Source organism: Taudactylus pleione, unplaced genomic scaffold (assembly GCF_031769625.1).
Source record: "Taudactylus pleione unplaced genomic scaffold, aTauple2 ptg000391l, whole genome shotgun sequence".
Lineage (NCBI taxonomy): Eukaryota > Metazoa > Chordata > Amphibia > Anura > Myobatrachidae > Taudactylus > Taudactylus pleione.
Window position 1 is genome coordinate 15,308,554 of NW_028284792.1, and position 16,131 is coordinate 15,324,684.

Sequence of the window (16,131 nt, forward strand, 5' to 3'; positions counted from 1 at the left end):
ATTTTACAGGCTGTGCTAGAGAAATGACAGTTAGAAGTTGATAATTTGGTACTTTGGGAGAGATGTATTATAGTGTCTCTTCCTGCTTCACCTCTTTACCAAGACAAAGTAGGAAGCAGTACAGACGAGATATATGAACATCTTTTATGCCGGAGTGGGGGAGTGAAATATCTCCCCTCCGGCGATCCCTGGCAGAGCCCACAGCGCATCAGCCTAGTGCTGATACCCTGTGTTTCAGCTCCCGGCTGGCTCCACTGGGCATGCACGAGATCTCCCATGCACAGCCCTGAGCCCAGCAGCCACCGCAGCCAGGGACAGTGCTGTCCCTGCTGTGGTGGGGAAATGACAGCTGCAACTGTCAATCTATAGCTGCAGCTGTCAAAACGGTCAGTGCCACTGATCGTTCATACATTGGGTGGCATATTGTCGCGCTATCTTGTAGATAGCAGCACCGATAATGAAGGGGGCGCATAGCGCCCCTGTTATTTAACACCCAACCCTGCATTAATACATGGGGGAGAAGTGGTATCAGTGTACATAACGTGCGCTGATACCACTAAACCCCCATATTGTCCCTGCATACATCTCCCCCTTTATCTCCAAGATTTGATAAATCGCCCCCATAGTTACACATTGCCACAATGTAAGCCACTAGCAGAAATACAGAGGATAAAAAGGATCATTACATGAAAGCATGAGAAACAGAAAAGGAGAGAATATAAGAAAAGAATAAAGGAAAACAAGATCTTAGTCCTCCAGCCACATCCAGAATCAGCCCTTCAAGTACAGTTTGCAGTGACAGTTTCCAAACCCTGAAGTAAGGCATATGTAATCCATGGATTCAAGATACAAAAGCATTTGCTGTGAGAATTTATTTTATTTACTAACCTTTTTTTTTCTTATTACGCAGTGCTTTACAGATAATATTTATCATTCACATTACTCCCTGCATAAATGGCATTTATGGGCTACTGAATATTCCCTATCACAGATACAGACTCTAGGGTTCATTTTGTCACTAGCCAATTAATCTAACAGTGTGTGTTTGCAGTGTCCATGAAAAAACAGAGCACACCCATATGAACACAGGGAGAACATACAAACTGTACACAGTTAGTGGACTGATCCCACTCCAGATTCCATTGAGGTAGCAATGCTAAGCAGCATGCTGCCTAATCATAAAGGACTCTTGTCAACTTTTTGTTGTCCCTGAGCCAATTTTTTCTAGGTTTGACCTTAGAGAAGTCCAGCCTATGGGATTATCTGTTTTATAAATAAAATATAAATGTGATAAGTTTTTGATCATATTTGAAGATACCTGGGAATAATTTATTGAAAAGAGGGTCCCTACCAATATTTACTCCCAAGACCAAATATTTAATTTAGAACAAATGGGAATTAAATCTCCAACCCTCAGAAGGAAACCTATAACCGTTAATGACATGGTGGTTTCTTTTCACTCACTGACCAGTATTACCAATCAGTCGTGTTAATCTTCCATTTATGTTACATAATGTTACTGGGTTAAAATGATGTAATAATAAACTACAATCACAGCATGAATGAAGGCATTAGTGCAAGATTACAGTGACCTCCAACTCTTGTGTACTAAAACATGACAAGTTCCCACCATAAATCTATTAAGAACAGATTCTGCTTTTCTTTAACTTAACACCACATTTTCTCCTGATTGTCCTTCTACTTAGATCTGTTTTGTTTCCTCTTTATGTTCAGTTTCCATCCTGAATGGAACATGCTAATAAAATGCCTTTCATGAATTGGAAAGTTTCTGATGACCTTTAGTGCTCTCTAGTTGCTCATTATAGAGAGAGATTAAGCATTAGCCGCTACATGCTGCATTTAAATAATAAATAAGGTTTGCAGCTATTATTCTGAATAGGTATGCATCTAATTAGCAAGTTCTCCTTTATTTAAAACAAGGAGTAATCTGTTGCACGATAACAATTCATACAGTGAAACGTTTTAGTATTTTAAGCAGTGGTGGAACTTGTGAGTGGTGGGCCCAGGTGCAAAAATTTGCTTTGGGCCCCCCTCCGCCCTACTCCAAGTTCAAAGTGCAATGGGTGACAGTCAGAGGTAGAGGGTGACAGGGAGAGGCAAGAGGTAGACAAAGAGAGGCAAGAAGGTCACAAGGAGAGGGTGACAGGGAGAAGCAGTGGGTAACAGGGAGAAATAACAGGCAGTGGGTGACAGAGAGAGGGAAGAGGCAGTGGGTGACAGGGAGAGGTAACAGGCCGTGGGTTACAGGGAGAGGCAGTGGGTGGCGGAAAGAGGTGACAGAGAGAGGGAAAAGGGGTGACAGGTGAGATGGTGAGAGGTGACAGGGAGAAGCAGTGGGTGACAGGGAGAGGGAAGAGGCAGTGGGTGACAGGGAGAGGGTTATAGGGAGAGGTGATGGCCCGTGGGTTACAGGGAGAAGCAATGGGTGACGGAAAGAGGTGACAGGGAGAGGGAAGAGGCAGTGGGTGACAGAAGAGATGGTGAGAGGTGACAGAGAGGGTGACAGGCAATGGGTGGAAGGGAGAGTAGATAGACAGTGGGTGGAAGGGAGAGAAAGATAGGTAGAGATGACAGGCAGTAGTGAAAGGGAAAAGCAGTGGGTGAGAGGGAGAGGGTGACAGGGAGATGCAGTGGGTGCTCGACACATTATGTCACACTGTAGTGCCCCACACCTGCTACACTGTAATACCCACACATTATACCACCTCTAGTGCCCACACATTATGCTACACTGTATTCCCCACACATTATGCCACCTGTCCCCACACATTATGCCACCTGTACTGCCCACACATGCCACCTGTAGTGCCCACACATTATGCCACCTGAAGAGTCCACAAATTATGCTACACTGTAGTGCCCACACATTATGCCACCTATAGTGCCCACACAGTGTACTCCCCAGCAGCATCCACAGGCAGCCGGCAGCAGCAGTCACATCCTCACAATGAGTCACACCTAGGACGCTGCGCTGCTGCTGGGTCAGAGGAGCATGTGATGGGCTCCTCCAATCAGAGCTCAGCACATGCTCCTCTGACCCCACTGCAGAAACTACAGGGATTTATAACCCAGTAGTGCACAGCAGTGCGATGCCTGATTGCACTGTGCTCCGGTCCCCTGCGTGCAGCTGCCGGCCGGGACAGTCAAGCAGCTGCACTGCAGCCTTGCATACAGGCAGTGTGGACCCCTATATTGCGGCGGGTCCCGATGCATTGCCTGATTTTAAGATTTGAATTCCGTTTCTGCACTAGGGAAATCATTGTCCTTTATCATGATTTCTACATTATAGCTCACATAATCAAAATGACTGCCATGTATTTAGCCACAGTTCTTTTTCTGATACAAATGGAATTTTTGCGTTCTATCTCACTTAACAATTTTATAACTGCCTCCAGTGGGGATCTAGCTGAGCTCAATGCTTTTTGCATCATAATTACACATACAGAAGAGACTATTTTTTTGTTTAGCTTGCATAGCTTACAGCATCTACAAGGGAAGCATATTCGTCAAATTCATAGCTGGAGAGAATAGTAATAAGAGGTGCCTATTATACACTATATGGACAAAAGTATTTGGCCACAGCTGTTAATTATTGAATTGAGGTGTTTCAATCAGACCTGTTGCCACAGGTGTATAAAATCAAGCACCTAGTCATGCAGTCTCCATTTGCAAACATTTGTGATACAAAATGGGTCGTGGCTTCAAGCGTGGTACTGTGATAGGATGCCACCTTTGCAATAAAATGGTATGTGAAATTTCATCCCTGCTGGATATTCCACGGTCGTCTGTGATATTATTAGAAAGTGGATGCGTTTAGGAACAACAGCAACTCAGCCATGAAGTAGAAGACCACGTAAAATCACAGAGCGGGGTCAACTACTGCTAAGGCACATGATGCGTAAAAGTCGCCAACGCTTCGCTGATTCCAAAGCTGAAGAGTTTCAAACTTCCACTGGCATTAATGTAAGCACAAATACTGTGCGGCGGGAGCTTAATGGAATGGGTTTCCATGGTCAAGCAGCTGCATGCAAGCCTCACATCACCAAGTCCAATGCCAAGCATCGGATGGAGCGGTGTAAAGCACACCAACACTGGGCTGTGAAGCAGTGAAAACGTGTTCTGTGGAGTGACAAATCATGTTTCTCTGGCAGTCAGATGGGTGAGTCTGGGTTTGGTGGATGCCGGGAGAACGTTACCTGCCTATCAGCATTGTGCCAACTGTGAAGTTTGGTGGAAGAGGGATAATGGTGGATGGGGCTGTATTTCAGGGTTTGGGCTAGGCCCCTTATCTCCAGTGAAGGGCAATCTTAATGCTTCAGCATACCAAGATATTTTGGACAATGCTATGCTTCCAACTTTGTGACAACAGTTTGGGGAAGGCCCTTTTCTATTCCAACATGACTGTGCCCCAGTGCACAAAGCAAGGACTATAAAGACATGTTATGATGAGTTCAGTATGGAAGAACTTGACTGGCCTGCACAGAGCCCTGACCTCAACCCCATCAAGCACCTTTGGGATGAACTGGAATGGAGATTGCGAGCCAGGCCTTCTCGTCCAACATCAGTGCCTGACCTCATAAATGCTCTACAGAATGAATGGGCACAAATTCCCACAGAAACACTCCAAAATCTTGTGGAAAGCCTTCCAAGAAGAGTGGAAGCTGTTATAGCTGCAAAAGGGAGACCAACTCCATATTAAAGTATATGTATTTGAATACAATGTCATTACAGTCCCTGTTGGTATAATGGTCAGGCATCTGAATACTTTTGTCCATATAGGGTACGTAGTGGGTTACAAATCAATGCTGCAGTTCCAGTACACAATTTATACAAAGGGTTGGGTACGGGATGCCGGCACTCAGAATCCCGCTGCCAGCATCCTGACCAGGTAACAATGCCAACACCCTCCCTCCCCACAACCTAAAACTAACCATCCCTCCCCGCAGCCTAAAACTACCCCTCCCTCCCCGCAGTATAACCAACCCCCTATTGCCTAACCCCAATACTTACAGTCGATGTCAGTGTGGTGTCGGCATCATAACTACATTCCTATAAAATTACTACAGTATATTGTGGACAATAGTGTTATTATTTACCATGTACAGATATGTCCTCCTTTAACTATCCTTCTAGTTGGACATAACTTATACCCTTTTAGACCAAGCCTCTGACCCCAGGATATTGCTGTGGTAACCTTGGTCCTGGCTTAGTGTGAAACGGTCAACCCGGGTTGTGTGTCGTGGGATCTCAACCCTGGTTGAGGCCAGGGTTGTACCCAGGAGCGATCCGGCTCTGCTGAGGTGTGAAAGGCACGACCCGGGTCATGCCTAAAATGATCTAATTGGTGGCTATGGAGCCTGGAAGATGATGTCATCTCTCAGTGGCAGTGCAGGCAGCATGGCTATATAGCAGGATGCTGAGGTGAGGGAGCTGCTAGCCATAAGAGGGGAGGAGGAAATAAGAAGACACAGTCAAGGATGCCACTGTGTACCGCCACATTTCCAAAATCCAGGCTACACAATGGTAACTCATCGGCCATGATTAATGCAATGCAGTGAGCAATCGCCACCCACTTTTATCGACCTCGGCTTTTTTCTGCCAAAAGAAAAGTTACATTTCTTATGACAGACACTGTTTGCAAGGCTGACAAGGGTTCAGTGTCAACGGTATCGACCCGGGAATGACCCGGGTCGAAGGTGCAGTGTGAAAGAGTTGGGAGCAGCTGTGACAATGCTTGAAACAGTGTTCAGAAGCCCGGGTCGGACCTGGTACATTGGTCTGAAAGCAGTGTTAGAGTGGCTTTGAGTGACATGTTAATTTAAAAATCTTCGGATAAGGTATCACAACTCCTGATAAGTTGTCACAAGCTAAAATTCTATCGAATGGTACAGAATACCAGCTTGTGACCCCTTACAATGAGGTTTGATACCTTATATCAAGATATCTTGCATATCACGCAGAGCCACACAAATGTCTGGCCGGAAAGATGTTAAATGAGGACACATCTGTAAAATACAATTAAATACATATGTTGTCTACTCCATTTTTTTTTTTCTAAAAAAGGTAATCTGTTCTCCTGCCATGGACCAATTGCTGGCGCCCAACTCCACAGCTCAACAGCATCGGGGGAACCACTAATATTTTTTTCTTTAGGCCTGAGTTTACATTAACACCTACATTTAAATGTAATTACTTTTAATTAATGATAGGATATCCTGCCATGTAAGTTATGATAGGTACAATCACCGTGTAACATAGGCAGAGACTGCAGAACATGATTGGGAAGGAATTTTTAAATGGAAGAGTTTCCGGTTTCCTTTTAAATGCAGCAATTGGAGCCTGTGCAATGAGGGTTGCTTCTAACATCAGCGGTGAGACCTAAATATAAGCAATAGGCACAATCACTTTAGTAATGTTTTGTGCTCTCATAATAAGTCAGCCTTCATCAACGCAATGGTCCATAGCATTGTACAGGGGGGCAACAAGTAGTATAATATGGCCAGAGCTGGTACTTTTTTGTTTGCTAAGGTTAGGACATAACTTTTTCTGCTTTGCCTCTTCATCGAGGCGAAGCAATACCGATGAGATGTATGAACATCTCACCTGCTGAAGTTGAGGAGTGAAAACTCCCCCCTCCAGCGATCCCCGCCAGAGCACACAGCACATCAGCCTAGTGCTGATGTACTGTGTCTCTCCTCTTGGCCGGCTCCACTGGGCATGTGTGAGATCTCGCAAGCATCGCGAGATCTGCGTGCAGCCCGCAGCCGCCGCAGCAGCAGGGACAGTGCTGTCCCTGCTGTGGTGATAGGGCAACAACAGCTGCACCTGTTGATATCGATAGCTGCAGCTGTCTGAACGGTCAGTGGCACTGATCATTCATAAATTGCCCAGCACATCGGCATGCTATCTTGTAGAAAGCAGGCCGATAATTACAGGGGCGCATAGCTCAACGGTCATTTAACACCGAACCCCACAATATTACATGGAAGAGAGGCCGTATTAGCGCACATAACGTGTGCTGATACCACTTCTTTCCAGTATGGTCCCTTCATACATCTCCCCCTTTATCTCTCTCCACTTTGTCTTTCTCCCAGGCTTAGTACATTTCTTAATGCTTTACATGATCCTCCTTTACAAAGAAAGTTATTCTCATGTACAGTAATGGCAAAAATAGTAAAAATGCTATTGATTAATCTATATTACGGTCAACCTTAATACAATTGATCATACTAAGTTTAAGTGTATGGTTAGTGTTTTCAACAGTGGAGCTGCTGGAAAGAGGTGACCTCATTTGTTGCTTAGTGAAGGCAAATAATAATGACAGCAATTTCAGAAAACAACATATAAACTGTTATCTTCATCAAACCGATATTTATAGGAGCCCTGCTTGGTGCAAATTTTCTTTAACAATCACTGGTATCAGTTGATGAAACAAGATGTGCCACATACAGGGTGTAACTAAGTAACATGTTATACCTATAAAACAGAATAATAATTAATATGTATTTTCCTTCTGTGTTTTCTATTTCTTAGGTATCCTCATTATGATGTCCCTGTGTAGAAAAGTCCATGTGTATGAGTACATCCCATCCTACAGACAGACAGATCTGTGCCACTACCATGAGCAATATTATGATGCCGCATGTACACTAGGCGCGTACCATCCACTACTCTACGAAAAAATGCTTATTCAAAGGATAAACCAAGGGACAGATGATAATCTTCTCCGAAAAGGCAAAGTGACTCTTCCTGGATTCAGTTCTATAAATTGCCCCATAAATGATCGTATTACATAAGGATGGATTAATTTCCTTTGGAAATTATGTGCAATAATTTGATGCTGTTGTTATATCAACAGTTATACTTGAAGAAGACATCATGTAGACCGTTGGAAGGTATTGGTCGTTAAACGTATACTGATTGGTGGGCATAGAAATATCTGTCTAAGACATTGAATATTTATCACTGCTTTGCCAGTGTAAGACATGCTTAGCTGTGGATGGTGAAAGTTACAATTATGTGCTAGTTAGGAAACAATATAATGGGGACTTGAAGGAGTTGCTCCCATCGATCCATGTTGTGCCATATTGTTACTGTGTTATTAAGAAGCTGCCTGTTTTCATGTGCATATAGAAATACATCAACACTTTTCCATAATGTGTGACCTTGGTGTTATGTATCTGAAACATGCTTATTGATCAAATGCCAATGTGGCCCATTCTTAGATGTAGATAGAGTTTATTTAACTAACGATAGTCTCTGCGGGATGCATTTGACACATGCATATTTTGAATCATGTATATTTATACATATAATAAATATAAAACACAATGTAAAAGCCTACACACTTCATATTGTAACTGTAAGAGATGTTACATATGTAAACTGTTAGCCAGTCGTTAATGGGTTTTGTAGCTCTTTGGTAAATGTGTAGAATAGGGCCTTTTGAATGAAGATAGAAGGACTTTAGACTTTTCTTTAGAATGATAGATACAACTTAGTTAATGGATGTAAGAGTCTTAATTCTCTTGGTTGCACAATGCGGTCGGTGCTGGAAAATAAGATACCACTAATAAATAGACATTTCGATAATTTAATAATAACGAGAGGTGTTTTTAAACATAAGAATTTCTGATGCAGTTCCTGCATATAAAATTTTGTTATTTTGCACAAAGAATTAGCCAATTGTTAATTGGAAATTATGTATTCTATAAAGAGGTTCTTTATAGTCTATCCAGAAACTGGTAGACATGTGTATTATTAATTAATCTGTGTTAGTCTGCAGCTAAACTTCACTTCCATACTAGTTTAGAACTCAATTTCATCAAAATTAAGTTGCAGTGAAATTAGTGTAACTGCCGCTTCTAATAGATTATAGTGTGCTTGGTATGAAAAGAGTTTAGCTAGTATTTTACAGTACATTGTGACTGAGCTATAATCTGTGGCTGAGACCACACTATTGTATGTACAGTTTTTTTTCTGAGCCTCTTCTGTAATATGTTTCAAAATATATAGAACTTGCATTGGGGGTAAAGGCAGTGATAAATTCTAAAATCAAAGGTTACATTAAGTAGTGCTATATAATTTACTTTGTAAATCAAATAACCACATGTTCACAGCTTTACAGTGAGATATTAAATTAATATAACAGCAAGTATTTGGTGCTAAGAAACGTTATGGTGGAAGAGACTGCTAAGTATTTCAGAGGCCTCAGCTGTCCATTTTAGGCAGTGTTACACTGTGCACTCACAAATGATATATTCTTAGTCATCTGCTCAGTCCCAGTCATAGGGAGTTTTTGTATCAAATAGTGATATGGGATAACTAAATATATAGCACTGAAGTTTGTGATTTTTGCACTTACCCTTGATAAATCCAGACAGAGGGCTAGACTTATTATTGAGCAAAACGGTGTGCCTGTAATTTTAGGATTTCGGCTTTAAATGACCTCCAACCCAAGGATTGCCGGTCATGTATTTCATGGGAAGGCCATATGTTATAAATACATATTTGTACACTGGATCCCAATAAAAATACAATGGCATCCAAACGACACTGTAATTTTCTAATAAAGTTGGGTGCCACCATAAATACTTCCATATCTGTTTGGCATTTCATGTTCCCGCTCAATAGTAGACCTAGTCCCATTTAGAGTGCCATATACCTCCCTGTGGCTAGTTGCAAATTGCTGTGTGTTACTGTACTTTTATTGATCTGATGTAATGTTTGTTACACAATACATATAAAACAAATCTATTTTACTCTGGCAGCCTGAGTTGCAGGATCACTCATAACTTTTACCCAATCTTTTTGTATTCTTAGTGTTTTTCAATTTGGAGCCAGACTAATTTTTTTAATAGCTTTGATGGTCTTTTGGTAAAAATTATTTTTTTTTTACTTTCTGGCTTACTGTCCATCAGATGAGATTTAAAATGTTTTGAAGGAGCATCATTTTTGAACAATGTTTGTACACATTTTAACACTTTTCTATTTTGTTTTTGTACATTTTTATGTATGCACAATGTATAGACTATTTCATGTAAATAAACTATTTGGTTTTATTTGTACATTTTGTGTGTTGGTCTTTTTATTTTCTAAATATTATTATATTATATAGTAATATTGTTGCATAAAGTATATATAAACTTAAAAAAAGTGTATAAAATAAATATAGATGCTGCTCAGGGATGCCAGTCCTAATAAACAGTGGAATTAATCATTTTAGATGGGTATTTTCACTCTGGGATACTAGACAAAACAGGAAATGAAGTGGGTCAAGTTGTCCCATTGGCGGGGGGGAGGGGCAGGGGACTGTCTTTCCCCCTCCCCGCGGCTGCCGCTGCATGTGTGCGGGCAGTCTGCAGACATATCTGTCCATTGGTTGTGCAGTACAGCCGGTACACACTGGCCGACAGGCAACAGATATATTGGCCAATCAATTGATCGGCTAATATATCTGTCAGTGTGTACCCAGCTTTAGGCTCTGTCCTGTTTGGAGTCCACAGATCAGTACAATTAGAGATAAGCAAAGGCACACTAGTGTCGTGGTACCTGTCAAACTGATATGGGGAACTTATGGTGCCAAGCAGCAAAATTTCCTGTAATTAACCTTGAGCCTGATTCAGATGTGGATGGTAATGCACAGCCGCAAGGAAGCGGCTGTGCATTACCGTCAAACTAATATGCTGATGCAGCAGAAGGTGTCTGTAGGAAATAGACATCTCCTGTGTGCATCTGTGATCCTAGAGCAGCGTCCGTAGACACTGCCTCGGGTCACCTGGCCACGATGGTTGCTCCTTTGGCCAGGCTGCGTAAGCTGAAGCTTACTCAGTATGGCCGGCTCCAGGCCACTTGTGAGGCCAGGAAATCTGCGTCCTACAAAGCAGACTCTGGCCTCTGCATTCCCAGGAAACGGGGCAACACGCCACCACCTACCTGCCCCTAAATGGCTGCAGCCTGTCAATCAGGTGGCTAAGGGGGCACTGCGACTGTGATCGCAGGACCCATTCTGCACATGTGCAGAACAGATTCTGCTCATGCACAGACGCCCCATCATAAGATATGTATTTAAACCAGTGGGTTTACATACATATCTGAACCAGACCCATTGTGCTTACAAAACAAAACTGAACTGCTATTTCCTGCTCCGAATGTCATATAATTGTTTTTGGCACTTTGACATGTCAGAATTTTTTTTCACTAAAAAGATGAACACAATACAGAACTTCTCTTACTGTCTTTGCTTGAAGTAAGATCTGGCAAATGTACACATGCAGATAGAAATGGCAGCTGTCGCGCTCATCTTGAGAGGGCAGAAAATGCTGATGCAGCGGTACTAGACATTCTGCACTATACAGGATTTAAGCAGGTGTTTATGATGAATATTGCTGGAGTCTTTTTTCAATACTATAAAATCTTGCATTCATTCTGCGTATCTCATGGTTGGGAGATTTATCCATGTACTTTACAAAGTTGAATGGCACATGCATTACACAGAGTGTACACATAAAGGAGCTGTTGTGATCGAGGCAGATGGTATCAGAAATGTGAAAGAGTGATGGGCGTCCCTGGGTCAGTGACTGGGAGGAGGCTAGAAATTAACGCAAAAATGGTCCATTCAGTGAGTGTGTTATGGGAGTGTTGTGGAATCAATGCAAGTGGCTGCGTTCAGTGGCTGCACAGCTTCAAGCATAAGAGGCCATGGTCAGACAGATAAACTGCACTTGGCATAGAGCTGGTGCAAGTCTCGATGATGTGACCAATGGTGGTGTTGAAGGATGCACCAAACGGTATTACAGCCTGTACATGTGTTAAAAGTGGGCATCTCAGTTCTTAAACATTCAGCCACGTATGTAAACAAGGAAAGTACTTTGTAACGGCATTTGCATGAAGTTGCAGATGGGTGATCACCAATAGAGGATGTTGCTTTTGCTTCTGCGTGCGAGTCAGAAACAGGCCCACTTTCTGGATGACTCACTTGACTAGCTCTTTCCAAATGGCAAGGCCACCAGGGTAGATGGGTTTCCAATTGAATAATATAAAAAATATGGTGCTTTAGACACCTTTAATAGCCTGTGGGACTTGGCTGCTTTGCCACATCACATGTTGGGGTAGCCTATAATTGTGTTGCCAAAGCCTGGGAAGTACCTTGGCTTCCTGACTCCTACCATATAATAACCTTGTTTTACAAAGATGTTAAAATTCTAGCTAAAGTTCTTGAAATCCATCTTAAACAAAATACAATGACCATAATACACCAGACTTGCCGACAATCTGTCTGCCTCCTCGATTCAGCTTGAATCACGCCATCGGCTTCACCCAGAACGGCCACTACAAGGAGGAGCGGATGCCAATGGGGCGGGGGGGCGAGGGGAAATGGCGCAGGATGCCGGGTTTGGTGCCAGCTGGGATACTTGCCCACTCTTCCAGGGGGCGGGAGTGCCACCCAATTTTCGGGAGGGTCCGGGCCATTCTGGGAGAGTAGGCAAGTATGCAATACACCCAGACCAAACGTGATATATGTCTGGACATTCCACAGTGGTAAAACTTAGACTGTTATAAACTTATCTTCATGTATCTCATTTGGAGGATGGCGATGCAGTGGTGGCATCACTAGATGCCGCCAAGGCATTCAACTCTGTAGAATAGCCCTTTCTGTGGACAGTAATGGAGAGTTTTGGAATGGGGGCAACATTTTTGGGATTGGGAAGCTTCATGTGTATACATTTTAGAATATTGTATTATTTTGGCAAAATGTGCATGATTTATATCTACTATGAATTGCAAAATGAAAGAGGGACATCTGAGGTATACCAACTGAAAATGCACACACCAAACTGCAGATATACCCCTAATCCTAGAGAGTGATACATTAATAATAAAAAATCAATAATTATCAGAAAAATAATACAAATATAAATATTATAATTATATCCCTAAGAATATTTTTAGAGCCTTGGCATGGTACTGTACTGGTTAGAATATGGCTAGCATTTGCGTTTATGATTCCCTGCTAGGATTATAGAATAAGGAAGAATTGACTTTAATAAAAACCAAAGTACAAAAAATAAGATATATGAAAGTAAAATGCAGTTTTGTTAGATGGTAAAGTTTATCTTCTTCCTCCTCCAACAAAAATAGTTATAGCCGACACAACATGTAAGCATGCTGTGCCCAAGCGTTAGATTGCACCTATCTGCAGACTGTAAGGACTCAGAACGTTTATGTTACCTATTGTCACTCCAAGTTAGTAACACAAGTTCTTTATTCTCCAGACTGATGCATGTTAGAGAAACAATGCTGTAAAAAGCAGTTTTTAGCAAATAGCAGCTTTCTGTACATGATAGAACAGTATATAAAATATTGGTTAGTAAAAAAACACAAGGTATTTCAGACATATTTCGCTCATTAATGCAGGTACTTAACTTGAACTTGTTTTAACATGAGATAGTTATCCTCGGGCAAATGTTCCTATTGTCCATATATTATAGAAGCCCTTAATGTTTTTATGTAAATTAAGTTGTTTAATTTGTTTGTTTTCCCCTGAATTGTACCCGTTTTCCTTTGTCATAGAATATTTGTTTAACATTACCTAGTTTTCTTACCAGCAATTCTAACCAACCTCATTAAATTAATGTTGCCCGCTATATTTAAAGCACAAGACTAGAACTAGTTTTTGCCATTTGCAGTAGCTGCCGGGCATTCTAGATAATTAGATTCAGTAGGGGGTTATGTTAATGTGAATTTCATTATATCAGCTAATCTTCTAAGTTATGGAACACAAGCAACCGTGTAACTGCATACTAATAAAAATTAATTCCAGGTCATAAAAATACTTAAACCACCATTGGCAGATTTTTCATTGGGACTACAGGGCTGCAGCCGCCCCAGTAAAATCCGCCATCACCAGTGAGCCAGTTGGAGTCCGTGCACTGGTTTCACTGTTGGAAGCACTATGTGCTAATTACACACAGGACAGGCAGTCCCAGGGGAAGGTGTTTTCTTCCGCTGGGACTGCCAGTCCAGGCAGTAATTAACAGTGAACGCGCTTCCGATAGGAAGCCACTCGTTTGTGGTGCCTGCCTGATCCATTGCACATGTGTAATAGACCTGGCAAATGCTGCAACTCTGTCTCTGGACTGCAGCACATGCAGACCCCCTTATCCAAAAGGGTAGGAGCTGCCACTGAAAACTGTTTATGCTAAGTTGTGCTGTGTCCACATTATAATAACTGGTGTACTCTGGAGAGAGACTGGGGGATTGGCCTTTTCCTGTGCCGATCTCCAATTCCCGCTGTCCACGGCCATTTCTGACTTTATCTCAGCTCAGCGGTGAGCAGGACTCCACATCGGTTGCACCATCGCAATTTGCACCAGCTCTATGCCACATACATACTGGTTATGCATCTGACACTGTTATGGATATTGTCAATTGGGGAATTACTGTGGCATAATATCAATTGGGGCATCATGGTGAGACATATCAATTGGGGCATTACTGTGTGGCATATTATCAAGTGGGTTATTATTCGGCAATTATCTATTGGGTCATAATTGTGTGTGTTTTTTTTTTTCAAGATATGTTTTTTAGTTTTGGTGCTTGTTAGAGTAAGATTTAGATTTACTCAGCAAAGAACCCTTAACTAATTGCTGGGAGGCTAACTGTGAGAAAAGATGTGGTGGTGCTCCATTCCAAATATTTTTTTTTAATATAGCATTCCAAGAAAATAGTTTGGATGCCCCTGTTCTAAACTATCATCTTGCACACTTTCCAGCTTGTGTGTAATTTCTCAAATATCTATTCATGACAGGGACGTGCAGTCAGGGTAGGCAAAGCCTCCCCTGTCATACTCCCCTTCCTATCATACGCCCTGTCATGCTCCAGAGTTTTGATATAAAAATTTGTTTTATACATGTGTGCCTCCTCAACCATTGCCCTCACGCACATCACTGATCCATGAATGGTTAACAATTCCTAACACAGTGTGGGAATCCATTTATAATGTAACAAGAGTTTTAAATAGATGTTTATATATTAGGTCAGAGCCAGCCCTAAGCAATTTAATGGCCTAGGCAAGATTTTTGTTGGTGCCCCCTAGCAGATGATCCTACCACCAAGTATAGTGTTTATTAAGGATATGCGCCGGACCATTTTTGCTGGATTTGGATTTGGCTCTGATTCGTCGTCCGATTTGGATTTGCCAAACCGCTATGACTGGTTTTGGATTTGGATTTTTTACAAACATTTGCAAAAAAAGCTAAAATCATATCATTTGGGGTTTTTTCTGTTCTAGAGCATTATTAACCTCAATAACATTAATTTCCAGTCATTTACAGTGAATTTAGACCACCTCACAGCTCACAATATTGTTTTCACCATTGTTGGCCAAAGGCTGCAGTGAGTTGGCTGGTTAATAAGCGACAGAGCACCGCAGTTTCAAGCACATCTCTGAAACATTGCCACACAGCAGTGGCAGAAATGAAAGGTAGTGCAAAATGGAATTGTTCTTGGGAGTGAGGTATGCGCAGCAGAGTCACAGTACTTGTACACACAGTGGGCTAAGACCCAAGGAGTCACGGGGGTCTAGTTACTAAGCAGTGTTATGAGACAGAGTGAAAAGTGATAAGTCTGTGTTAAGGTGCCAGCCAATCAGCTCTCAACTGCCATCTCACAGGCTGTGTTTGAAAAATGACAGTTGGGAGCTGATTGGCTGGCACCTTATCACAGACTTATCACTTTTCACTCGGTATCCTAACACTGCTTAGTAAATAGACCCCACGGTGCTTGTATACACAGAGGGCTAAGGCCCAAGGAGTCACGGTGCTTGTATATACAGAGGGTTAAGGCACAAGGAGTCATGGTGCCTTAGCCCAAGTACTGTGACTCCTTGGGCCATAGCCCTCTGTGTATACAAGCACTGTAACTCCTTGGGCCTTAGCCCTCTGTATATACAAGCACCGTGACTCCTTGGGCCTTAGCCCTCTGTGTACACAAGCATCGTGACTCCTTGGGCCTTAGCCCTCTGTAAACAAGCAACATGACTCCTTGGGTCTGGCCCGGCCCTAAGCATGCCCCTAGGCATTCCAAGTGCTCTAGTCATTTGCCTATGCC

The 16,131-nt window shown here is 42.3% G+C and overlaps 2 protein-coding genes across 3 annotated transcripts in view; one reads left to right on the forward strand and one right to left on the reverse strand.

Moving 5' to 3' along the window:
* The window catches only part of ST6GAL2 (ST6 beta-galactoside alpha-2,6-sialyltransferase 2), a 123,846-nt gene extending 113,802 nt beyond the window's left edge, over positions 1-10,044 (forward strand). For both annotated transcript variants that reach the window (XM_088445869.1, XM_088445868.1), the window contains exon 7: positions 7,555-10,044. In XM_088445869.1, coding sequence (XP_088301995.1) covers positions 7,555-7,817 — 263 coding nt within the window. In that variant the 3' untranslated portion in view covers positions 7,818-10,044. The remainder of the gene's footprint in view (positions 1-7,554) is intronic.
* LOC148507586 (pinopsin-like) overlaps positions 1-16,131 on the reverse strand; it is a 163,373-nt gene that overhangs the window by 3,917 nt on the left and 143,325 nt on the right. The gene's annotated exons all lie outside the window — the stretch shown is intronic.